The 27449-nt window shown below is 37.3% G+C and overlaps 1 protein-coding gene and 1 pseudogene across 8 annotated transcripts in view; both read left to right on the forward strand.

The window, feature by feature from the left end:
• The window catches only part of LOC131824150 (contactin-4), a 938389-nt gene that overhangs the window by 743148 nt on the left and 167792 nt on the right, over positions 1–27449 (forward strand). For all 8 annotated transcript variants that reach the window (XM_059161541.1, XM_059161538.1, XM_059161545.1 and 5 more), the window contains 2 exons: positions 15665–15767; positions 18349–18533. In XM_059161541.1, the coding sequence (XP_059017524.1) occupies positions 15665–15767; positions 18349–18533 (288 nt within the window). The remainder of the gene's footprint in view (positions 1–15664; positions 15768–18348; positions 18534–27449) is intronic.
• On the forward strand, positions 25363–26584 carry LOC131824152 (hsc70-interacting protein-like; annotated as a pseudogene).

A 27449-nucleotide genomic window follows, 5' to 3' on the forward strand; every position in this document is an offset into this window, starting at 1 on the left:
AGTTTCCTAAGGGATTTTGTTCTGGGTTGTTTTTTTTTTTTGGTCCCCTGTTGCATATGGAAAATTTGTCACATTATTGGCACACAAACCCTGATTGTCTAAATTAAATTTAAGAAAAGTTTAATGCTTTTTACATTTGGTACCTATATTTTCTCCATTTGTGTAAGAAAAAACCCATGAATCCATTTTGGAAAACTAATTAGTAGTTTAATTGCTAATTTCAACATGGATGGAATGTGGATTTAGGTAAATATAAATAACAAAGGAATCTATTTCTTGTTCTTTTTCACTTAATATATGAACACAGGCGGAATGAAGTGGAAGGTTGAACAACTAGCTCATTAATTAATTCTGTGTAATTTAGTATTCAGTGTCTGGAAAGAAGTTTTAAATTATCCAAATAACTTCTGGATTAATGATACTAATGACATAGTTCACACCAGTGTGAAATACAGGAATACCAATGCCTATTTGAGAAATAAGTTTTAATTTCCAGCAATCATGTAAAAAGATTTCAAGAAAATATATGAATTTCACCTTAATTATCTAGATAGATGACATAACAATGTGCTTTTCAAAGACAATCGTACTGAATTGTGTATCAAAACTCTAGTACCGTTATGCCTTTCCCCCACTCTGAGTATTTATATGTATTCTGTTCCCTCTTCTTGAAATGCTTTTCCTTCTCTGAATCTCAGCCTTTCATTTGGCTGACTTGTACTGGCCCTTTCCTTTTCTTCAAGTACATCACTTTCTCCAGGAAGTCTTCTCTGCCTGACCCCATCTCCACTGTGCTGCATCAGGTGTTTTCTCAATAAAGTCCAGCAATGTCTATAATGTCAAAGTTCCTAAGAACTCTTCATTCTGTATCATAATTACCAGTGTGATACCTGTCTCCCTCACTATAAACCTGCTGTTTAGAAGCACACACAGTGCCCTGATCACTAGTATATCTCCAGCACTTCATGCAGTAACGAGAACATAGATGCTTCTTAATAAATACTTATTGAGTAAAAGAAAACAAAGGCATACTCAAGTCTTAAAAAAAAATGGCTGGCATAATGATTTAAAAAGTCATGGTTTACATGTTTAAGTTTCTACTCTTTTTAAATTCCTTTCCCATTGAGTACACATAGGAACCTTCCATTATGAACAGGAATCACTAGACTCGTTACACAGATGAAGAGACTGTCAGACAAGAACATTAACAACAAGAATTTTCCTGGGAGCTTGCTGTTTGCTGGGTGCTCAGGATTTCACCAGGATTATATCATTCAAACTTCAAGCAACTATATAAGGAATTTCCTCTTTTATTTATTTTTTTTATAGATGAATGAACAGGGGCTCAGACATGTTAAACAGCAAATCCCAAAGCCCCACAGCTAGCTAAAAACTAATGGCTTCAAGATTCACACTTGGCTCCCATGTCCTATTAATTCCAGAGCCTAATATCTTAACTCCTCACTTACTGTTTAATTTTGTTACACTCTGCCACCTCTTACCTGAATTTATAAAGAAAAACTTGGCAAATTGGCAAATTCAAGCCTGGAACTCAGATTTCTCTCCAAATGTGTTCCTCTTCCCTTCTGTACTGAAAAGACTTAGTACCCAAGTGGGGCTGTAAATCTGAACCTCCCAGAACAGGGCATTTGCAGACAAACCAGCTCTGCAAAGAGGGTCTGAGCACATACACCATGTTATGTAATTTTTTAGCAAATAATGTAGATTTCAGTCATTCCTTTATTTATTCCTTCCTGCATTTCACATGTATTTATTTAATACTTACTGTGTAACAGATACTACCCTGGTACCAGGGAACAAGAATAATAGGTACTTATCTCATTGCACTTATATTCTCTAGGAGGACACAGGTAAAAACAAACATAAACAAAAACAAAAGCCTAGTTATTCTAGGTAGTAATAAATAAACCAGTATGATAAAATAGAGGCTCTGTGGCGTGAATGTCTACTTTAGTCAGGATTGTCATGGAAAGTCTTTCTGAGGAGGTGACCTGTGAGCTGAGACTTGAATGATAAGAAGTCAGCCCTGTGATGTTCAGAGAGAGGAGCAGTGCAGGCTGAATTAGCATCACATGCAAAGGCCCTGAGGCCTGGAGTCGGGGGTGGGGGGGGGCACTTGTCATGTTCAGTAGCAAAAGAGATTGTGGGCATGGTTGGAGCACAGTAAGCAGAGTGAAGGGTGTTTTGAGTTGAGGTTGGAAAGGAATCAGCAGCCAGATCATGTAGACCAGATTTTATTTCAAGTGCAATGAAAAGCCATAAGAGGATTTTATTCAAGAGAGTGATATGTGTTTTTTAAAAGTTTGTTTAGTTTCTGTGTAGAAACAGACTTCTAACAAGTGAGAGGGGACACTAGATATCCAACTAAAAGACTATTGCAGTAATTCAGTTGGGACATGATGGCAGCTTGAACTAGGGAGTAGTAGCAGATAATAGAGAAGTGGGTGGATTGAGGATACAGTCTATAGGTAAAACTGCCAGGACTTGCTGAGGCACTGGATGTGGGAGGTGTTAGAAGAGAATGTCAGGAATGACACATGGGTTTCTGATGTCACAACTGGGTTTATGGGAATGCCATTTACTGAAATGGTTTCACTGAACAGGTTTATAAGAGAAAATCTGAAGTATTATTTTAGTCATTATTGGTAAAGCCAAAAGAATGACTTCTCTCTTGGCAACAAAAAGAATTATTTTGTTTTATGCTTCTTGTCCCATCTCTCTATCCTAATACTCATCTGATATATTCACATGCTTATCAGCTTGCCTTCTTCCCCAACCTTGCCCACAGTTACATGTGATCAAGCATAGGTCCATCTACCTTTGTTCCAGGGAGAAGCACCATGCTTGCCAGATGACATGTGTTAAATGAATATATTGGAGTAACTGAATTATATTAAATAAAACTGAGAATTTTGTCAGTTTAAGAGAATAGTAGGCAAAGGACCATTTTTGTCCAAAAGCTATTGATGTTATGTCTTCACAGACCAAAGGATGAAGAACCTTTTTCAAAAGGTGTGCTTCACTGGCACTGTGTACAGAATTACTTAAAAATAAATCCCTGTGTCCTTTGCTTATAATGCACTTATGCCAAAATGTCTGTTCAGTGGTGTTATTATCCATTCAGGTGTGTCAAGTCACAAATGTAATGAAATATTGATGAAGTGCTAAGACACAGGCCAGGAGACACATTACCCAGAGTTGCTAGAAGGAACAAAAATTCAGGAACACAAGAACTCCAGAATCATCATGGACACCTCATGTTGCCAGCAACTTTGCCTTTTGCTTAGCTTTTAGATTTATCTTAACTTGTCTAGTATATCATCATCGAGGTGACAAATGTTTTTTACTGGAATATTTTATCACAAAATTAACAGAATAAGGATCTCATTCTTCAGCAATTAATGCCCATTTATTCTTAATTTCCATGAGAGTTGCATGGTAAAAGTTCATAATATGTCTTTCCCATTTAGGCTGGAGTATATAAAATGGATACTTGAGCTATATTACTAAGGACAAAATAGGTTATTTAATTAGCTCTTCTCTGGAGGTAAGAGAAAAGGGGAAATATAAATCAAGAAGGGATTGCAAAATAAAGATGACATTCTTGTGAAAGTCTACTCTATGAGAATAAAATCCATAAAATCATTCTGCATGATCTTGTATTTAGAGCCTATATATTAAACTAATAAATACAAAGTTGTATAGAATTTGTACAATCATTTTGTTAATCGAAGCTCTTTCAGAATTTCACATCCCCCTTCTGTCTCCAAAATGTGAAGAAGCAAGGCAACAGAGTCTATTGCCTGAAGTGAACTAATTATCATGGCTGGTCATTTTTCCTGCAAAGCACAGATGTAGTTTAAAGAACTAGATGTCCTCAATATTCAGGTTATTTCCTTGAAGTTCCAGCTAAGCAATTCTGGACTGTGATTCATTGTTCCCAGCCCAAAAGGTTACAGTGAGTCATAAAGAGTGAACAGTGAACGTTGACTGGAGTCCTGATAGACATCAAATGTGATATTTGTCCCATGTTTATCCCACTGGCCCTAGAGACCCTTTGCCCCTAGCTCACCATGGTTTGGCAAGACTTTGGTGTTTTATGTTCCCACCCACACACTCTTTACATGCTTTACCCTTTCCTGGGGCTCAGACTGTTACTGAAATCAGGGGCAGGATGGTTTGACGTAAGCCTGAAGGACTCTGGAGCCAGGTCCCCAGGGTGGAATCCAGTTGTACCACTTATTAGCTGTGTGACTTTGGACATCACTGTAACCTCATTTCGTTCCAGTTTTCCCAGCAATCAAGTGAGAATGATGGAAGCTAGCTCAGAGGCTTATCTTCTGGGTTAAATTACAAAAGAGTGACAAAGTAAAATGCAACATCGGTAACCTTACCTAGATATACTCAACAAATTATATTTTAAAAAACAGATTACATAGTGAATAGATAGTATTATTTTTTTTAAAAGATTTTATTTATTTGACAGAGAGAGAAATCACAAGTAGACAGAGAGGCAGGCAGAGAGAGAGAGGGGAGGAAGCAGGCTCCCTGCAGCAGAGAGCCCGATGCGGGGCTCGATCCCAGGACCCTGGGATCATGACCTGAGCCGAAGGCAGAGGCTTTAACCCACTGAGCCACCCAGGCACCCTGAATAGATAGTATTATCCTTGTTGTGTAAAGTGTATGTAGATGATGACAGAGACAGCTGGAAATACCACTCTCCAACATGCTAACAGTGTTAAAATTGGAAGGGTTTAGCTTTCAGAGGTAAAATGTTCAATTCTTTTTTTTTTTTTCTCTTTGCTTTGTCGTCTTTTTTTTTTCTACAATGATTAGAGATCTTTTGAGTTTTTAGGAAGACATTTGGTAAAAGGGTTATTTACAGATGGCTCTACAAGGAACTTAGAAATCACCCAACTTTGTATCTTTATTCTTTGGGAAAGAAGAGAATTAAAGACCAGTGAAGTAAGGTGAGGAAGCATCAAGGTCAAATTCCCATGATCCGTCCCCATGCTACTTAACTGAGTTTCACAAATGTTGTTTGGGGCTCTAGATTAACAGATTTGCCTTCTTTTCTGCTATGATTTTTAAATTTCTTTGTATTAGTTCTTCTAAATAACTATATATTGCTATGTAGTATTTACCTCAAGGAAGTATGAAATTGAATTATTACACAAATGTGAGAGAATTTTATAACAGAGTTTATCTAGATATTTTAAAATCTGCTTTGGAAAAATAATATAAATTTTTTGTAGAAAAGTGTACCTGTTGCTTAGGTACCATGGAGAAAAAAGATTTGAGAAAAGCATATCATAATTATTTTTATGATCGGTACTAAAGTAGTCTCTGGATCAATATAAGCTAACTGTTGGTTACTAATGTTAATGAGCTTGCTCTGTTATGAGCTTCCTACACAGATCTCAAAGAATTGTCCCTAAATTTCTATAAACAAAGGTAATAGATTACCCATAGAGCATTAAGTACAAGAGAAATCATGGATTTAGATTATATTTGTAATGGCTATTTCTTCTGTCTTTAATCACTATCCATGACCTCCTTTAAAATGGCTAAAGAAGAGACGAATTAGCAGAGATGACTACAATCTTGGGAAAATGAGGTCATGTCCATGAGGATGTTTTATGTCCATTACATACACAGGTATATAATTGAGCAGGAGTTATTATATGACCTTTGCCTTTTTTCTCTGTTTTCCTTGAGGCTGGCTGGGGATTGGTTTGGCAGTTCTTTGTTTTGCTTATTAGAACCCAGACAGATTTTAAGCAATTTATAGTCACTGTCTGTCTAATGGCTCCTTGCTTTGTATAGTGGGTATTAAATATTTTTTAATATTAGCCCCAATTAGAACTCTAAATAGAAGAAATACTAAGTAATGGGGGAATGGGGTTTATCCTCTCTTTGCCTTTCAAAATCTCTCCCTGTTTCTCCCCTTCTCTTATATACACATTTATAAATATATATATGGGTTATGTTGTATAAATGTATATATGTTTATATACACTCGATATATTGTCTTTGGAAATTAAAATGTAAACTTAATTATAAATTTATGTTCTTATATATAACCCAAATAATTGGTGATATTTTTCTAAGTTCTCCCTCATTTTTCTCAGCCTAATTTTATGTAGCCATGAAAATGCTGAGCATGGTAAGCACTGAGGCATTTAACATTTTCACCTGAAGTCAGCTTTAACGCAGTGGACAAGAGACTAGCTGATAACCTCAGCTTCCTGCAGTTTCAGAGCAAGGAGGACAGAAATAGATGTGCTGGACATAGGGTTGAAAATGTCCCTGATTGGTGCCAACCAACTTTGTCTTTTTTTTGCTATGGCCTCACCTGGGATGCAGTGTAGGCAGGACAGGACTAAAAAGTCAGGAAGAAAAGAAGTCATGAAATCTGGGCTGCAGTCTCAAATCTACCACTAACTCACATGACAAAAATCATGCCGTTTCTTTGGTCCTCTGTTTTCTTAGCTATTAAAATGTGTGATTTGTAATAAGTCAGATCTAAGCTTTAATCTAGTTATCCTATAGGATTCTAGTCACAACTCTTCTATGATACCTTACTCCAATCCCAATATTCACACAGGCCAGGTAATATCTGGTGCTAATCCACAGATGCCAGTCATTGGCTCGGATTTCTTCCCAATGCTAAAAATCAATCCTAGCCCCAGACCTGGTGCATTCACTCTTCTGATCAAAATGGTCACTTGTGAGCCTTTGCCTCTATGACCATAGTGGCTCAGAAGACTATATCTCCCTTAAAGTTCCAAATTTAAGACCAAAGACTAAAAAATGGAAAGGATAAAATTAGAATATTGTAGAATATTCTATAATGTTGATGCAATATAGTGTATCCTCCATTATGACATGTCACTTGTTCATAGTAAACTTTTCTAATACTGCCCCAAGCTGGATTAGAACTTCAAGTGAGTATTAACAACCACTGTGTGTCTTCATAAACAAAGCAGCTTGATTTGTTGGCCACTTAATTAACCTCGTGAGATCAGATCACAAACTCATTCATTAAGAAGATCTTTTTTTATTGTAAACTTGATCTACAACCTTTTACTGATGACCTAGCATTTAGATTATCAAGGATGACACTTCTGCCTGGCAATGGGTAGAAATATATTCTTCACTTAGACACAGGTTTATGTTGCTTAAGATCTAGGGTTTATACCAAAACACTTTGCTTTATTTTACTCTCACTTCTAATTGCAACTTTTGTGTGGCTTTGTCACAGCAATCATGTCTTGTTTTTAATTTTCTAACAACATCACAGTTGAGGATCTGTGGGTGTAAAAGGTGTTTTATGAGGGGAATATCTAAATGACTAGAGGATGTGAGATATTTTGCTAAACTGCCATTGCTAATCTGATTTAATAGCATCTTAATGGCTCTGGATATTTTGAAGGCTTGACAAGCTTAGAAACTTGGCAGTCAGCTCTAGACCTCTAGCACAGTCATTCCATTTCAGGTCCATGGGAGCCAAAGGTCTTGGATGGTCATTTAGCTACTCAGTTAGGAAGCATCTGTTAAGTACCGGTTGTGTGTGGTATATTATGAAATAAAAAGATGTGATCCCAGCCCCTGAAAACCTATAGTCTTAGAGAATTCCAAATTAATGAAGGGTCTGAAATTTCATTCTTATTACAATCATTGAATTGAGTTCCAGAAAACACTTGTACAGACAGAGGGATTTGAAATGAATAAGGGAAGCAGAGGTGTCTAGCCTAAAATAGAGAAGACTTGGGACATTCATTTGATTATGCATTTAACCAACAATTTTCATTGAGTACCCGTTGTATAACTGTCACCAGGAATGCAGACATCTGTGTATAACAGATTACAGCTCATCTGAGAAGCGTAACTGCAACCTGAGGCAGGAGTCGGGCCATGTTGGGGGAGAGTGAAGAAGTAAAGCAGGTTCATTTAAGTTTCTTTTGTAATAAGAGCCAACAGGAAGCAGTGAAAGATGCAGTGAGATTATACATATAATTGTGCCTTGGATGGGAGGAACTCTGGCCTGGTTGAGGATCAGTGCAAGCTTCCATCAAGAGTTGAGGAACGAAAAGAATCCCAGGCCTTCCAGTATTTGTTTAAAGGAGGAATCATTAGACTCCCTCCTGCAGGCCAGTATGGCCTGTGGCCTGTTTCTGTGTTTAAAAAAAAAAAAAGTTCAACATTTTCTCCATAGAAATGTTGGGTATTCTTAGTTAATTACTAAATTCTCTGTAATTTTTGTTGCTATTGCAAATGGTTTCTTATTTTTAATCACATTCTCTAGTTAGTTATTGCTGATGTACAGAAATGCTATTTTTTTGTGTGAATCTACATTTGGCAAGCTTGCTGAAATCTCTTGTTAGCTCTAATAGTTGTTGATTTTTATCAACCCTCTCAAACTTTGCTCTTTTTCTCATTTCCTCTAAGCCAGGCAGGGGTCAGCCAGCTAGGACTCATGGGCCATATAGCCCACCACTGTTTTTGTAAATAAAATTTTATTGGAAACTAGCCCTATCCTTTTGTTTACGTATTGTTTGTGGATGCTCTTCAGCTATAATGGCGGAGTTAACAGAGACTGCATAGCACACAAAACCTGAATAAAATCCTTGTTCTCTGTCACTTTAGAGTCAAACTTTACCAGTCTCTGACAACATGATAATATCTTTAAATATGTGAAGACTATCCATCAAAAGACTTGATTTGTTGTTGCTCTACAGACTTGAACTAGGACCAACATGTAGAAATTAGAGGGAGAGAGAGTATATTATTAATTAATTAATATATAATTATATATTAATTATATTTCCACCATAATTATTTATATTTATTATATAGCATATGTAATATATGATTATAATTATTTATATATTTATAGTATAATTGATTAGTATATAATTATATATAATATATAATTAATTTATATATATTAAGGCAATATGAAGAACTTTTTAGTAGACTGACCATAGAAGTACTTACTCAAAGGAAGATGAAAGCTGTCTTTCTTTCACCTAAAAGAAGATGATCTCATAATTAACCAATAATTAGCCAATTACTTCAGCATGTCAGGTAAACTAGGACTATTATAGTCAAGCATGGATACATTCACTCTGCCTTTATAGGAGATAGCATTCTGGAATAACTCAATTATCTCTGCACTTTAGTTATTGAGAAGGAAGGAAAGATCTCAGATTTAAAGTTAAAACATGTGTATTTTCACATCCTACAGATTTCTGAGGATACCCTAAAACCCTGCATTTAAGAGATGATATACAACCTTCAGCTTTCTTACTCCTCTCCAGCACTGGGGGGCAAGGGTCATTGTTTTGATGGTTGTGGCCTCAAACTCAATGGGAATTCACCTTTTGGAGAGTGAATAGTGGTAGAAAGGATTCTTTGGATGGTCCCATAGACCTCACAATGTCTTCTTCAAACGAGAGTAAAATAAGTCTTTTTTAAAAGAGCAAAGTGTAAAATCAGCCAAAGGGATTTGTAGGACTAATGAGGTATTTCCAAATATTTTTAACTTAATGAACTACACATCATATGACTTAGTCCACAAGAAAGTCAATGTGGGAACATTTCATAAGATGATTTTTGCAATTTTTTTAGTAGAAAATCCCATTCTGTGGAAGTGGGTAAAAGTCCCTTCTGTGGTTTAATTTAGCAAGCACAGATTCCAGCTAAGGCAGGTGTTGGCAAAATGTCACGGCACTCAACTCCGAAAAGTGGCCTCTTTCTGCCAACACAGCACTCTGCAAATTGTAGTTAAACAAGCATAGTGTGCGACTGATTTCTCTTTCATATTCTGTAATTTGCCAGTTATTTTGTTAAATTCTATGTTCTTAAAAACATCAGCATCCCGTTAATGATTTTTTTAGGTTTCAAAAGGGGAGCAGTCATTGCCACAAGGTCATATCCAGGATCTTGACAGGCATCGTCCCCAGTAAAATTCCATTACTCCTACTCTCCCAATGCATATATATATTACTGTGTTGTACTTTTTGCTTTGGCTTGACATGTCATGGTTACTACAGAAATTCTTAAAGTGTACTCCCTGGACCAGAAGCTTCAACATCAAGTGGGAAATTGCTAAAAATGCACATTCTCAGGCTCTATCTCAACTTCTTAAATCAGAAACGTAAGCCCTCCAGGTGATTCTAAGTTTGAGAACCATTGGTTTAGGAAAAAACAAAACAAAACAAAACCTAGGAATTTCTAATTATGTCTTCCTCAGAAAGTCAGCTCTTTGGGTTATTCGGTAAATAATCATTACCTACATATGCCACCATGAAAGTCCTGCAAAAGAGTCGTGTATGGGGGTCATAATGGTAACAAACAGGTATGTGTTATCCACACTGTGTTCCCATTGCTAGGCACAGTGCATGTCCTAGGGTTGGTGTTACATGAATATTTACTGAATTACTCCATCGGAAAAAAAACATAGCTAAGCCTTTGACTCCTGAGGATTCTAATGTGTAGAATTTCAAGTACTGACCTTTCACTATTGTTATCATGGGTCTCTTACTCCAGAAATGGAAAACATTGACAAACATTCTCATGAAATGAGACTTCTATTTTTCTTTACATTTAAAATTGTAGGTGTAACTGTCTCTAAAATTGCAAGTAAAAGCTGTCTCTGTAGACCATTTGTATCATGAATGAATGAAATTATGCAAGAGAAAGGGAATATTACTGAGATCATATATCCTGGTTGATTCTGACTATATGATATGCACTCTTTATTTCTACTTGCCTTGGTTGTGTGGACACAACTAGGCCTTGAAGATGGAAAAAGGGTCTGGAGCAATTCCATCAGTAGCCTTTCTCTTTCTGTCTAATCATTCTGTAAATCAGCAGAGCAGCTGTAGACCAATTAAGTTCAAAAGTGTACAGGTGGTCAAAGGAATGACTTGAAAAATGTACTCGTGTTTTAAAGGGACTTTTGTTTCATAAAAAATAAAAGCAGCAATAGCTTTTTGAATTAAATGTAGAAAGTAAAGGCCAAAATAGTTAAAATGAAATAAATAGTCAAATAAAAATATAGCTTGGTCCAGATGTAACCAAATTAAATGGAACAGTTCACAGGTGCCCTCCCCAAAATGTTGATAATATAGTTGGAGAAAATTGCTTCCTTCATTTTTTATGACTATAATTGCTAGGACAATCTTTATATATAATGAAAATTCTTTAAACGTCATGAAAACCATGCCATCCCATCTCTGATCCATATCTTTATGTCCTATAACTACTGCTATAAATCCAGATCAATCTGTATTATTACTAACTCTGTTACTTTAATTTTTAAAGCTATAAATATAGATCAGTGTGTATTAACCCAGAAATCATCCATATAACCACCTAAACAACCTAGAGCTCATGTTAGAAAAAAACCTACTATAATTGATTGAACTGATATAGGGAACCATGATGATGATACTTTAGAAAATACTTCCATGCCTGAGAACAAGTGTACATTTTACTTAAAAGCTACTGTGTGTCATAGTATCAGGCCTATATTCCTCCATCTTTTCCCTCCCTTCCACAAATTTCTACTGATCACTTTTTTTTTTTCATATGCCTGGTACTGAGCTAGGATTTGTGAGGGCTACAGAAAAAAATCAGAAGTATTTCCATTCCTCCAGGAAATGAAAGCACAAAGAAAAAGATAACATTTATAAATAGCTATAAAGATGATAGAAAACAATAATGCTGTTTGAGAGTGGCCCAGAATTTTATGTGTAAAATGACATTAGTTATATGGAAGTAGTTTTTTAGTACCTATTAAGTGAAGAAACAATGATAGAAGCTAGAGGTACATGCGAAAAAGGCAGACACATTACTTAATCTCATGTATTTTACAATCGGGATGAAATGACAGATACTGGAGTCATTAATAAACAAGATGATTATGAATTATGTAATTAACATGGAAGAAATAAGATGTTGATAAAGAATAACATAGGGACTTGTTTGAGATAGTGTGATAAGAAAACACTTCTCTGAAGGGACACCATTTGAGCTGAGACATGTAGCAAGGGAAAAGTCATCCACATAAAAATCACAGGGAAAATGAGAAATGAAAGACATTTCTACACAAAGACTTGCCCGCCAATGTTCTTAGAAGCATTACTACTTACAGCCAAAAATGGAGGCAACCTAAATAAATGCCCATTAACTGATATTATGGGTTGAATCATGTCTCCCAAAAAAGCTATATTGAAGATGTAACCCCCACCTCAGAATATGGCCTTTTCTGAAAATAGGGTCTTCATAGGTATAATTAGTTCAAATGAATTCATTATGGGTGGTGGCGGGTCCTTAATCCAATATGACTGATGTCATCGTAAAAATACAATAAGAAGACTCACAGAACATAATGACAGGGATAGAGACTGGAGTGACGGAGCTGCACGGCAAGGACCACCAAAGATGGACAGCCACCAGCGGAAGCCAGCAAGAGGCAAGGAACAATTCTACCAGAGTGTCAGAGGCCGTGGAGCCCTGTCATGGCCCTCATTTATGACTTCTAGCCTCCAGAACTGTAGGAGAATACCTTTCTTTCTCTTTAAGCCACTCATTTCGTGTTACCTTGTTGCTAATATGACCAGGGAACAAATAAATAACATGTGGTATCTCCAAACAGTTGAATACTATTCAGCAATAAAAAGGAACAATTTACTGATACATACTGCAACAAGGATGACCCTTGATAACATTCTGCCAAGTGAAAGGGTCCAGATGCAAAAGAACATGGAGTGTCTAATTCCATGTTTATGAAATTTCCAGAAAAGGCAATCTCTCGGAAACAGTAAGCAGATTAGAGTTATTGCCTGGGGCTAGAACAAGTTCTGAGGCTTGACTGTGAAGAGTCAGGAAGGACCATGGGTGTTGGAAATGCTCTAAAACTGGATTATGGTGATGGCTTCACAGCTTGGTCAACCTACCAAAAATCTTTGAATTGCACTTAAAATTGGTCAGGTATTTATATGTAAATTATACCTCCATAAGTGTGTGTGTGTGTGTGTGTGTGTGTGTGTGTGTGTGTGTGTTTTAAAGAAGTCAGGGGAAACATTGAGAACTGAGGCAAAGAGATTTTGTTGCTATCTGGTCATTTAAAGGCCACTGTGGGATGGAGAATAGGTCGGGCAGAGGAGAAGAAGGATCCTGGAGGAGTGAACTTGGAGTCTGGGCCTTGGTACATAGGCATTTAGGATGAGGAAAGAACAGGGCTGGGGATCTTCCACTCTGTCTCTGCATTGCTGTGATATTTCAGTTTCTGAAAAAGGTCCTGTAAGATATATTTTTTCCTTGGTATATCTTTTGAGCTGGGTTAAAGAAACCTAGTGTATATGTAATGTTTATTGAAGGAGGAGGCAGGGGGAACCCTGATGGCTGCTGAAACAGCCTTGCCCTCTGTATTTTAGCAGTATTGTCTCATCTCCCTCCCACACAGGACACACTGCAATGCAGATTGTTTTGATTTCCTGAGAGCACAAAAGACCTCTTTTTCTCAAAGCAATTCTTTTTTTAATTAGCCTTGTTCCTGGAGTACGTAACCATACACACCGCAGTAAAAGGTGTTAACTTGTTCCTGCACTCAGAGTCATACTGCTGATATTTATGGGATGATGAGTCAACGGTTCGACTTTGGTTAGCAAGTTCAGCAGCTGTGTGCGAATGCCAGCATAAGCAAGTGCCACTTCTTTACTGGCCCCACTCGGTAGCAAATGCTCAAAGAAAGGCAAACCCAAATTGAAGTGCATGAGAACTCAGCCCGGCCAAAAAGGAGGGAATGGTTTTGTAACTGAATGTGGCAAGCATGGATTTTGTGTATTTGAATCTAGTTTTGTAGTGTTATTCATTATAGGGGTGAGAGCCCACAATAAAAGAGGAATCAGGGACCAGAGCTGCAACCTGGAACACTAACTAGTTTGTTGTGAAAATGAAGACAAACTGCTTTACCTCTTTGAGATTACAGCCCTGCTCACAAAAGGGAAAGACAGATTAGGACCAATTTTAATTCCGGGAGAAGTGGTTTAGAATCCCCCCTCCCCCCTTTTTATAAGATGCATTTATTTTAGAGAAAAAGAGAGTACACATACATAGCGGCCAGAGGGAGAGAAGTGTTAGCAGACTCCACACTAAGCAAGGAGCTGGACGTGGGCCTCAATTTCATGATCTTGAGATCATGACCTGTGTCAAAACCAAGCACTTACTTAACTGATTGTATCACCCAGGTGCCCCTTTTGAGAATAGGTTGCTAGCTACAGATCCACTCTGTGGGAAAGTATGAATCCATGGATGCCAAGATTAAAAATGCTCAACTAAATTATTTCAAAGATCCCTTCCAAATCCAATCCTCCCTATGATGCTATGAAAGGAAAAAACTAAACAGGTATGTTCAACTTCGCACTTTGGATGACATACCTCATAGCAAACCTAGCTAGACAGCTGTGTCATCTGACACTTTTGATTTTCTTTTTACACATTAAGGAAATCCCCTTGATGCTTCCCAAACATTAAAGCTGCATCAAAAAGGATCATCTCTGCAAAATGAATGAAATTATTTCCTTCTGTCATTGTACCTGTCATCATCTGTTCCTTGCTTTTACTTTTTCTTCTGAATCCCTCAGTCTTTTTTCCTGGAACTATAGAATACCTAAAAGGTGAAATGGAGGAGCCTATCATTTCTTACTACGTTAAGTAATTCCAAACTTCATACTGGCACAGCTGAATCAGAGACCATGGAAAAGGATTAGAAATTGAATAGAAATAAATGTATTCAATCAATTAGAGCGGTGGGAGATGGGGTCAAAAAGGCTTGATAAGAAATAATTGGTAAGTCTTCAGTTATAAAGTATGGACTTAGGTAAAGTATGCACTAAGATATTTAGACTTAAAATAGGGACTTAGAAAAAGTATTTTGTTAGGTTATTTTACCTTGGCCACAATTGTACATTTTCTAGGATATGGGAAAATGGGAGAATATAACCTTCAAAGTAAACATGCCGTTAAGAAGGTGGGTATAATTTTAAGATTACTTTTTATAGTTACTTCCTACTGTCCTTTTTACATTGGTTCAGAATACACTAATACTGGCATTTGATGTTATCCTCTGTGCACTAATTTGTGCTTGGATCAGATTGGTGTTGAAAGTGAATAATAAAGTATTTTGTGGTCACAAATTGATTATTAAGATTTTTTTCTTATATAGATCAAATCAATCATGGAGATTTTTTTTAATACTTAAAATTTTTCTACAATATTTCCAGTAATTTATTTTATTTTCCTGATGACTAGGACATTATCTCTCCCCTCCTTTTTTGGTCCATAACTGCCTTAAGAAGAAAAGAAAAGAAAAAAATGTTTTTTGATAAGTGAAGTTGAATGCACGGAGAATTTGATCCTAGCAGATGGTACAGCACTGTGATACAAAATTTCCCCTAGCAGTAACTGGGAGAGGAGCCACAATTCAAGGCTGGTTAGAGATAGAACCAGCTTTAAATGAAGAAATTAATTGTGCACATAATGATGTATGAGAGCATCCTACATTAACAGAAGAACACTTACGTACATTTAAAAAGAACCTCAGAGACTTAGTTCCTTTGTTTATTCACAGGGGTGATGGGTGAATATGAGCCAAAAATAGAAGTGCACTTCCCAGAAACAGTGCCGACTGCCAAAGGAACAACAGTGAAGTTGGAATGCTTTGCCTTAGGAAAGTAAGTTTTGGTTTCTCTTCCATCTTGTCCTCCCTTCGGCTGGGGCAGGTAGACAATTTTATGTGCACTGTTCACAGCAATGGTTTCTGAGGTGAGTGAAAAGCAAGACAAGCCTTTCTTTTGGTAATTCTATGTATGCATCTTTGATTCTGCCCTCTCACCACGGAGAGGGGACATGTAATAGCACAAGGGGGATTAGGCTGCCACAATTGACACGGCCACAAAGGAGAAGAGAATGGGCAATTCTGAAAAAGTATTTTGTTCTATTATTGTGACCTGTAATGTGCACGCTGTCTAACCCAGAATGACAGGAAAACAATGGCCTTCATTTGAGATACACTCAAGCTGACTCTTTGGGAAAATAGGGACTTTCATTCTTGCCCTAGTTTAGAGAGGATGCATCAGACTTTTCTTGAAATTCTTTTTAAATGCCCAGTCTCTTCTCTCGAGTTTGGATTTCCTTCTATTCTAGCTAAAGATAGGTAAGATCTTACATCTGAAAATTATTCACTTTATTATTACATCTGTGGAGTGATAAGCCTACTTGGGATCCAGTTAACCTTTCCATAGATTATCTTTGCAAGGGCAGAAAGAAAATGAAAAACAGATCAGTTAAGATTTTCCCGGTAACACTGAAAAAAGGATTTGGCATAAATGATACACACTATCTTCTGAAATGAAATTTGTAGATCATCTGTGATTTTAATGATTGACATTAATCTCTACACCCTACTCCCTCTCTCTAGCTAGCCCATCGCTAACTCCCCATCCTCTCGGTGCCCAAATGTTGACTTATGCAACAACACTAGCATGCTCAACCTCAGTATCAGCACCTAATCTGTTTCCGTATTTTTTTTTTTTTTGCACTTCACACCAGCCATAGAAGAAAGATGTTACTTTTTATCATTGTATTTTCAGCTCTAATAAAAGAATTCTTTTGGTTTCCATGTTTTTAAGTTTGGGCTGTGTGAGCTACAATAGTATCTTTACTTTGGCACAATGCAATGCAGTGATAAATCTTTGTATCCTGAAAACTTACCACATGAAATGAATTATGACATATCTGTAGGACTGAACACTGTACAGACATTAAAAGGCAAGTTGTACAGAAACATATGAGACAGAGAAAATACCCATGATTTATTGCTAAGAGACTAAAAACAGATTGCTAAACATCATAGCGTGGGCCCATTTTTTATTTTAAATATATACGTTGGGAAATGCAATCCAGGGAAAAGGTAGAAACAGGTAGCTGGATAATCTAGGTATAAATTTGGTAAACTATACAAGGTGACACCTTGAAAAATCTTTTTTGGAAAAAGAGCAAAACTCAAATCGTTCATATTTCAAAGGGGGTATGAATTAAACTCTATTCACACTGCTTGAATGGCACTGGAATAAAAACAAAAGACCAAAATTGGGCTCCTCCAGTCTGCACAGAACTGTTTGGGTATGCATATCCAGCTGCCAAAACACATCATCATTGCCCACTTAAGAGCAGGAAGACTGTGTCTAAGTACAGTTATTTGTAAAGGCATGTATTAAGTATATATCTCATCAAATGTAAAGGCACCCGTAATGTACTTTTGATAGAGCCATTTCTGCATTTTGAGTTAGTGTCTGTTGAATTAACTTAAATTGTTCTAAAACAAGTGTACTAGAATTGATGGCTTTAATTTTTTAAATACCATCTCAGGTTTTCCAGAGAAGATTAGCAAGTCTTTAGCCTAATTACTTCTCTGTGTGTGTTTTTGTGAAAAATAAATAAGTAAATAATTGTATCCCCTGATAGGAAGCTGCACTCTTAAAAGCTGTGGGTAGCTTGCTCAACCATTGATTTGCAGACTCAATGATGCCCTCCTTGCAATTTAAGATGTGTTCTCACAGTTATGGCTGTAGGGTGATAGATGCCTTGAGAGTACATAAAGACCCCACTGATGGCTTCTTTCCTTATCTTACTATTTTAAGTAAAATTTCCCCTAACCACTCTCCTAGTCAGCTGCTGCTATAAGTTGGTAAGGTTCTATAAAAAATATTCCAAGGGACGGAAAGTAGAAGCTGCCAGTTTCTTCTTGCCTATCCCTTAAAACTGACAAAACATCACTTCTGTCTTATTTCAATAATCAAAGTCGACAAACAACCCAGCAGGTTTAAGGCAGAGGAGAACCTGGACCTCGTATGGGAAGAATGTGAAAGTGCAGTCATCTTCAATCTGACACATTTGTGCTCAGACATTTCTATTTTCATATTTATGATTTAGGGGAAAAAAACAGTTACACTAAAAAATGCAAGCATGTAAAATCTGTTTTTTATTTTAGAGATAATATTTTATATTTTTATTAAGGTTAAGAAAGCTTATTTGATTCTAAGAAAAACACTTAATCTATAAATAGTAATACTGGAAATGTGGATATAGCTAAAATCATAATAGTGATATGTGAATGAATGAAGTTTGGGAATACTGTCTAAGGCAAGCTTATATGTTTAGAACCAAGAAGAAAGGGGTTATGGGAAGCATAGGTTCAAATAAAAGGTACAGTTTTCTCTAATCTAATGTACTCCTTTTTATTCTCACTATCAGTCCGGTACCAACTATTATCTGGAGAAGAGCTGATGGAAAGCCTATAGCAAGGAAAGCCAGAAGACACAAGTCAAATGGAATTCTTGAAATCCCCAATTTTCAGCAGGAAGATGCTGGTTTATATGAATGTGTAGCTGAAAATTCAAGAGGGAAAAATGTAGCAAGGGGACAACTGACTTTTTATGGTAAGTTTACCTCTAGGATTTATCATTTGTGATGCTAAAAACCTTGGCACTAAAAGCATAAACTGGGAGGTTTCCTTTCAGGCTTTCTGGAAAGATTGTGTACAACAGCCTTGGTTTGCTGCTAATTAGCGTTCCTGGGGTGATTCTGGGTGTGGAGAGTGAGGGTGGGAGCAAGGATGTTGACCAGCAGAGAGGAAGAAATCAGGCTGAGGTGATTGGGAGATGGGCATTAGTGGGAATGCACTTGCCAAGAAGTGTTTTTCCTCTTCCCATCAAGCTGTAAACATGACACAGGAAAGCTTTTGTGATTCCTTCTCCTGATGTTTTTCTTTTTAAACTGTGTGCTTTTCTTCTTTCGAATTTTGATTTCGGGCTCATGTTAATTCTTTGTAATTGCTTCTATTTGATAGCAATTTAATGTGGTACCATGAACATTTCAAAATGCACACTCCCCAATTTTAGTTCTTATCAGAGTAGAGCGTGACAAATCTCTCTCACCCCAAAGACATTTTATGTGCAGCTGCTCCTATTCCAATCAAATCATCGGCATTGATCCAAACGTAATATAAATGGAAAACCTCTAGCACGTGGTCATCAATTTAGCCAATCTTGGAAACCCCTGTCAGGGTATTGATTTGAAATCCAAAGAGGAATTTCATTGGATAGGCATTTTGAAAGCAAATTGAGTTCTGCCAAATTGGAACGTGTCTGAATCCCATCTTTCTGGGAGATGGGAAATAACTATTGTAGACTGATAATTATTCAAAAATAGTTTAAATATACAACAATGAATATTAAAGTGCTGAGAGTAGTTCTTTAGGGGCAAGTTGTAGTAAGAGTTTTAAATGTCCTTATTTTTTTGAAATAACAGATAATAATAGTTATTTAAAATAAATATTTTACCAATTCTTCTTCCAAAGCATTTTGGTTTTAAGATAGAGCCAAAGTTTAGGGTACCTGGGTAGCCCAGTGGGTTAAGCCTCTGCCTTCAGCTCAGGTCATGATCTCAGGGTCCTGAGATCAAGCCCCTCATCAGGCTTTCTGTTCAGCAAGAAGCCTGCTTCTCCCTCCTCCTCTCACTTTCTCCCCCCGCCTGCCTCTCTGCCTACTTGTGATCTCTCTTTCTCTCTCTCTCTGTCAAATAAACAAATAAATAGTCTTTAAAAAAAAAAAAAAAATATATATATATATATATATGGCCAAAGACTTTATTTATTCATCATAAAATCTTCCTTAGAAACATGATTGGAAACTGAATGGAGATTTTGAGTATCAGCTAGCTTGCAGGGAGCTCCCCGACATGACCCTCAGGATTTAGAACTTACCTACCTGATATATCCAGGGTGACAGGTGAGCACACACGTTCTAGAAACTATTTCACATGATGACATGGGCAACAGTTGTTTGAATAAGCTTATATACTTCTTTAATCATTCATCTTTCTTCAACAATTATAAAGGACTAATTCTACTCAAGCCAGATGATGGACTTGAAATGTCATCTTGGCTCTTTCTTAAACTGTGGTATTTGATACCTTATTTGATTGGTTGAAAAGTAAAAGACGGGTGCCTGGATGGCTCAGTGGGTTAAGCCGCTGCCTTCAGCTCAGGTCATGATCTCAGGGTCCTGGGATCGAGTCCCGCATTGGGCTCTCTGCTCAGCAGGGAGCCTGCTTCCTCCTCTCTCTCTCTCTGCCTGCCTCTCTGCCTACTTGTGATCTCTGTCTGTCAAATAAATAAATAAAATCTTTAAAAAAAAAAAAAAAGAAAAGAAAAGTAAAAGACTCCATAGTCCATTGACTGAAAACCGTAGGACCAAAAGTTACACATTTGTTTAGTGAGATACAATTGATGTATTTTTCAAGTGTTTAGAGTACATTTTTCTCACAAGCATAATAATTTCGTATATGTCAGGCAAGGACAACCTGAAACTATTCAGAAAAATGGCCAATGTTTTCTCTTTTTTTATTAGCTGAATAGAATTTTTTTGATTTAGTTCTGGCTGTTCCTGAGTGTTATTTGAGTTGTTCAGCTAATTGAATAAGATCGTTTTCGCTTTCATGGTTTTCTTATTTTTTTTTCATGGTTTTCTTTTAAGTGAAGTATCTGTTTTTGTTATGAAAGTATGAAATGTTCTGTAACCAGGAGTTGGTGTAGTGCTTTCTAGTGAGTGAAAGTTTTCCTGCAGTGGAAAAAGAATACTCCAGAGTCACTGTTCTGGAGAGTCAAACTTGTCATTGGCCCTCAGCCTTGTGCAATAAAATGGTTTGGTTTTTTTTTTCCTTCAGGGATCCTGCCCTGGAGATGAAAATCAGGTTCTAACAGTGTTTCCCTTTTAAATGGAGTTATCTGTATCCATGCATGGGGGAAAGAGCGGAATGAAATTTGCCTGCTTTCTGAAGATAACTCGGCTTTTTTCTCAGTTGTCAACCACCCTTGGTATTAAAAGCTTGTCAGATCAGTTGACTTTAATAGCACTTGGCTGTTGCATCTATGTTTATTCTTTTGTTTTTCCTCAACTAGCATATCAGTGACACAGAAATTATCGAACTGTTTTCATTGTCACAGGAGAGATTAATTATACAAAAGTGCTTGGCTGTCATTTTCTCTCTCTGTCTCTCTCTCTCTTTTTTTTTTTGGTCTCTATTGGGTTTTCCCAGTGCTGAGTTCCTAATATCCAGCTGTCTAGATCTCCAATTTAAATGAGTTATTATAATTAAAATCACTGTGTAGATCACAAAAGGGGAGAAAATAGCCCCAGTTACTTATCCATGAACATTCTATCTTTGTTGACAAGAGAGTTTCTTATAACATTAAGATGTGCTATGCTCAGGGGTTATAAACCATGGGTTTGAGTTTAGAAATCTGCTTCTCTTTTTATGGTTTCAGTTGTTTATTCTGTTCATCAAATCTCCACTTCAACAACCACAGGTGTGCTAACTTCTCATCTAGCTTAGTGATACGGCCTTTTTTCTCATTTTACACTCGAACAATTAAACCTTCCTCCAACCGCCTGCTGGACATGATTCCGTTGTTCCCATCTTCCCTGTGTCAGAATGTGGAACCTCCTATTCCTAGTTGGAATATTCCCACTATAGTTCTATCTTTAGGTTAGCATGTGCTACTCATGTTTGGGCTCTGTGAAGAATTAAAACTAGTTCAGACATAAAACATTTTACCCTATCCTGTCTTTCCAATTTATTTTTGCCATGACTTATACTTGACCAGTGTGGTTTAGTTTTTGTTTTGTTCCTTTGTTGTTGTTGTTGTTGTTTTGAGTATAGTGGACACACAATGTTACATTAGTTTCAGGTATGGGATACAGTGACAGGATAAGTTTATACATTATATAGTGCAGTCTACTTTTAATACGATCTTTCAGACATTTTTTCAGCATAAAAAACTTTCTACAAATAGATCTGTAATTTTCAAGAGTAAAATACAATAAATCTTTGTTGCTAAAGGTAGAAATTTTCCAGGGATTTTAATATATTATTAACTTGTTCAGCAATTTTTTTTTTCATTGCCTGATGTATTGTGAGGCATCCTAATTGGGTGAGGGCTGGTGGCACAGGCAGTAAAAAATTCACCCATTTATAACAATATAATATATTGTATATTGTAATATATTGTATATTGTAATATAATATATTGTATATTGTAATATAATATATTGTATATTGTATATATAGTAATATACTATAATATATAGTATATTGAACACACTACAAGGGAGCAATGGAGACAGCAAAGGAGAGAATGTCTGCCACGAGGTGGTAGTGAGGGGCTATAGTTATAGGGTGGAGTGAGGGAGTATGGCAACTTATGGAATTTTCCCTTTTTTGGTAATCTTAGGAAATTTGCCCCTATTAGAAGTGGTAAGTTAGGGCCTATGACTATTTCAAGATGGGTAGCTTAATGACCCTGTTGCATTCAGGTAGGTGGCTATTCTGGGCCATTTTGCCTTGCTTAAATTTCTACTGCTCAAGCCTATTGCTTAAAGAGGTCTTTATACCTATGGCAGGCAATGCCAGGCAGTAGGGTTGCAGTACAAATCCCTGCCCTCAAGGAGCTTGTATTCTACTAGAAGTTGAAGATAATATACTACAAAGCAAATGAATGAACTAGAAAGTTTCATATTGTAATTAAGAATTATGAAGAGAATAATCAGGATTATATGACAGAAAATAACAAGGAGGAGGGGAAAGGCTTCATAAGATAAGGTAGTCAGGGAAGACTAGTCTAAGAACTGAATTCTGAGCTGAAACCTGAAGGATGAGAAAGACCCAGATTTTCAAGGGAAATACACCTCAGGCAGAAGGTAAAGAATTACAAAGGCCCCAAGATAGAAAATTACGTGACATGTTTGAGCTGCAACAAGGAAGCCAATATAACTAAATCATGGTGAAAAAGGGCAAAAAGTTTTGAAAAATAGGAGGGTGACAGATACCTTACAAGCCAGGCACAGTTTGGGTTTTATTTTGAGTATAATGGGAAACCATTGGAGGATTTTAAGTAGGGAAATGACTCCATAGGATTCACCACTTTAGAGACCACTCTGGTTGCTCTGTGGTGCATAGATTATGGGAACCAAGAGCCAAAGCAGGACAACCAGTCAGGGAGCAATCTAGGTGAGATGTTGGTGGCTGGGACTTAAAGAACAAAATAAATGGAGAAACTTAAGTTATATTTTGAAGTTAGAGCCAATAAGACTTATTCTTATAAACTCAGTTTGCAGATGGAACTGCTTCCCAAAGAGCCAGTTTAAGTTTACATAGTAAGAAGCAGAGCTAGATTCCAAATGCCGTGTTCCTTCCTCTATGTTAGAGGTTCTTGTACTTCAGTGTGCATTAGAATACCACGGAAAATTTGTTAAAATACTATCGGGCCCTATGCAGAGGTCCTGATTCTGTAGGGCCGGGGCAGGACCTGAAAATTTGCATTTTTTAAAATTTTTTTTTAATTTTTATTTTTTATAAACATATAATATATTTTTATTCCCAGGGGTACAGGTCTGTGAATCGCCAGGTTTACACACTTCACAGCACTCACCATAGCACATGAAAATTTGCATTTTTAAGAAGTTATGCTTCAGTAGTGCTGTCTCAGCTTGTTTAGAATCCACGGTGAGAACCCTTGCTCTGTGCTAAGCTGTTTGCAAGTAGCAGAGTAAAGCTGAGATTCAAGTACAAGCATGCTAAGGTGCTCTTGGTTCTCCACAAAGCTCACCGCTTGCTGTCACATCAGGTCCTGTAGCCAGTCCACATAGACAAAGTAAAAATGAGAGTGCTAAAGCAATTATCTTTGAGGACGGTAAAGGAAAGTATAAAATGGATTTGATTCACTTGATAATTACTCATTTTTCCACCTCATTGTGTCTGTATAGTCACTTCCTTTCTTTCACAAATAGACATATAGTATTAAATAGCCATCATTTAGAAGCATGAAGTGTGAACTAAAAGAACCTGCTATTTAATACCTTTTGTATTTCTCCTATAGGTAACAGGTGTTAGGAGAGTGCAGCCATCATATTTCCATTAAGAAAATGGAATATTTGAGGAATATAATATTTGAGCAGGCTTCAATTCATAGAATCCTGTCATGTTTGAACTGGAAGGAACTATGGAGGCCAACCCTTTGATTTTTATAAGGAAAGAAAAGAAAGCCCAGAGACATAAAATAACTTACCCAAGATCATACAGTGAGTGAGAGTCAGAGCCATGACTAGAGCTGCTCTATCTGTTATACTGCATGTTAATTTTCCTGCCAAGAAGACATTTTAATACAGTAGGTAAGGGGGAAATCCATTAATCATCTAGATACTTTTTCTGCATATCTTCCACAACCAAGGTCATAAAATGAAAACATCCAGATGAACAGTTGACTTTCTCACTTTCTATTTTCTAAGATAATCACCTGATTATTGAGTCCAAATAGCTCTTTTTATTTTCCTTTAGAAATTACACATTTAGTTGTGTGTCTAGACTTTGTATGCTTTGGTCCTTTGGCTCGAATGGCATAACTGTAGGCTCGATGACTCTGCAAACGATGTTTGAGTATTTCTAAGGTCATCAGTAAGTGAATACAGAAGCATCATGCAGGAGAGCATACTAATTTCCCCCCAGATATGCTAAGTATATGTGATCACTAGATAAAAGTCAGCCCTACAGAGCAGCTTAAAGGACACAGTGACCAAAAACTGAACACAGTAGATAAGGTACTTCCACAGTAGAGCAAGAGTCTGCTTAATTGTTCTGGACAGAACTGATATGAAGACCCTCAATTTCCCTCGGTGCCACTTAAAATAAAGTCAGCAATTTTTGTTTCCTTCTCTTTGTCTGGTAGTTCCAATAAGATGCTTACTGCAATATTTCAAGAGGTGCACACTGAGAACACAGTGTAAACGATGGCCAATGGGAAATGATACAGAAGTAGAGTCATGAGATCCTTACCCAAGAGAAGCTTCAGATTAGGGAAGAAAAAGCCATATCAAGGACAACATTGAAATACAATTCAGTTCCTTCACTGTGTATTGCCATAAGAAGCAGAGGTGCTATTACAATTTTTTACCCAGCAAGGAATACTGTTTAAGTATACTGGTGGCAAGTTTTACATAAGTGGATTCATTTATCTGCAAGTTTCTGTGCTTGTCTAGAGTAGGAGTTCTCACACTTTTCGTTTCAGACCGCTTTTCACCTTTAAAAATTATTAAATACTCCAAAGAGTTTTTGCTTATGTGGGCTATACCTACTAATAGATACCATATTAGAAATTAAAACGAAGAATTTAATTTAGTGATTTCTTTATTTTAAAATGAAAACATGTTGAGCCGCCCCCTTCTACACGATCACGCTGAGCTAGTACCCGCGCCTGGAATCGGGTCGCAACCCCAGCCGCGCCTGCCGCCTGCCACTGCCTCTGGACCATGGACCCCCGCAAAGTGAGCGAGCTTCGGGCTTTCGTGAAAATGTGTAAGCAGGATCCGAGCGTTCTGCACACCGAGGAAATGCGTTTCCTGCAGGAGTGGGTGGAGAGCATGGGGGGTAAAATACCACCTGCCACTCATAAAACTAAATCAGAAGACAGTATCAAGGAAGAAAAACCAGATAGTAAGAAGGCGGAGGAAAACATAAAGACAGATGAACCATCAAGTGAGGAGAGTGATCTAGAAATTGACAATGAAGGTGTGATTGAACCAGATACCGATGCCCCTCAAGAAATGGGAGATGAAAATGCAGAGATAACCGAGGAAATGATGGATCAGGCAAATGATAAAAAAGTGGCTGCCATTGATGCCCTAAATGATGGTGAACTACAGAAAGCCATTGACTTGTTCACAGATGCCATCAAACTAAATCCTCGCTTGGCCATTCTGTATGCCAAGAGAGCCAGTGTCTTCATCAAATTACAGAAGCCAAATGCTGCCATTTGAGACTGTGACAGAGCTATTGAAATAAATCCTGATTCAGCTCAGCCTTATAAGTGGCGCGGGAAAGCACATAGACTTCTGGGCCATTAGGAAGAAGCAGCACATGATCTTGCCCTTGCTTGCAAACTGGATTATGATGAAGATGCTAGTGCGATGCTGAAAGAAGTTCAACTGAGGGCCCAGAAAATTGCTGAACATCGGAGAAAATACGAGCGAAAACGTGAAGAGCGAGAGATCAAAGAAAGAATAGAAAGGGTTAAGAAGGCTCGGGAAGAACACGAGAGAGCCCAGAGGGAGGAAGAAGCCAGACGACAATCAGGAGCTCAGTATGGCTCTTTCCCAGGTGGCTTTCCTGGGGGAATGCCAGGTAATTTTCCTGGAGGAATGCCTGGAATGGCAGGGGGTATGCCTGGAATGGCAGGAATGCCTGGGCTCAATGAAATTCTTAGTGATCCGGAAGTTCTTGCAGCCATACAGGATCCAGAAGTTATGGTGGCCTTCCAGGATATGGCCCAGAACCCAGCGAATATGTCAAAATATCAGTGCAACCCAAAGGTTATGAATCTCATCAGTAAATTGTCAGCCAAATTTGGAGGTCAAGCATAATGCCCTTCTGACAAATAAAGCCCTTGCTGAAGGAAAAAATAAATAAATAAATAAAATGAAAACATGTTAACAAAATTAACATATTTTAAGAAATTGACTGTATTTTCCCTAAAAAATTAATGACAAGAAGGACATTGCTTATGTTTTCGCAAATCTCTTTAATGTCTGTCTTAACAGAAGAAAGCTGGACTCTTATGTGCTTCTCTAGTCAGTCTATCATGATGTATTGGCTTGGTTGAAGTAAATGAAGAAAATATGGTCTCCTACAGATAGGTAGTTGGAAGGAAGAGTTCTCATGGACTTTCTGAAAGAGACCTGGGAAACCCCAGTGGTCCTGAGACCATACTTAGAGAGACACAGGTTCAAAAGAATGCTCCCATCATCACTGATAGGTAGGGTTGAACATATTTTGAGAGCCTATAGATAGAGCATGAATGTTGAAGGCAAAACAGGCCTGTGTGTTCATCCTAACTGAACCACATTCTGAATTGAGATCTTAATATTTCTGGGCCTCATCTACAAAATGAGGATAATTCTATTTAGCCTACAGGTTACTATGAGGTTGAGAAATGACATATAAAAAGGGACACTGATGAGGTAGTCCATAAATACATAGTGTCGATGTTTGGTATTTTGCTCAAAAGGTAGATAGGGGAAGGAGAAAGGGATAAATTCAACAAGAGCAGATTTGGGGAATTACTAGGCAGTGATCAAGTTATAAATTAAAAGGAAATTAATCCATGTCAGGCTAGAGTCATACCTTGGTTTTCTGGGGTAGAAGTGAACTTAGTGAACCAACCTTAAGGCCTTACAAAAACAATAGAAGTGATGGCACAAAACAGTGATGGCAAATGAACAGGATGTGTTCAAAAGGTCTACAAT

Source organism: Mustela lutreola, chromosome 2, assembly GCF_030435805.1.
Source record: "Mustela lutreola isolate mMusLut2 chromosome 2, mMusLut2.pri, whole genome shotgun sequence".
NCBI classification, from domain to species: domain Eukaryota; kingdom Metazoa; phylum Chordata; class Mammalia; order Carnivora; family Mustelidae; genus Mustela; species Mustela lutreola.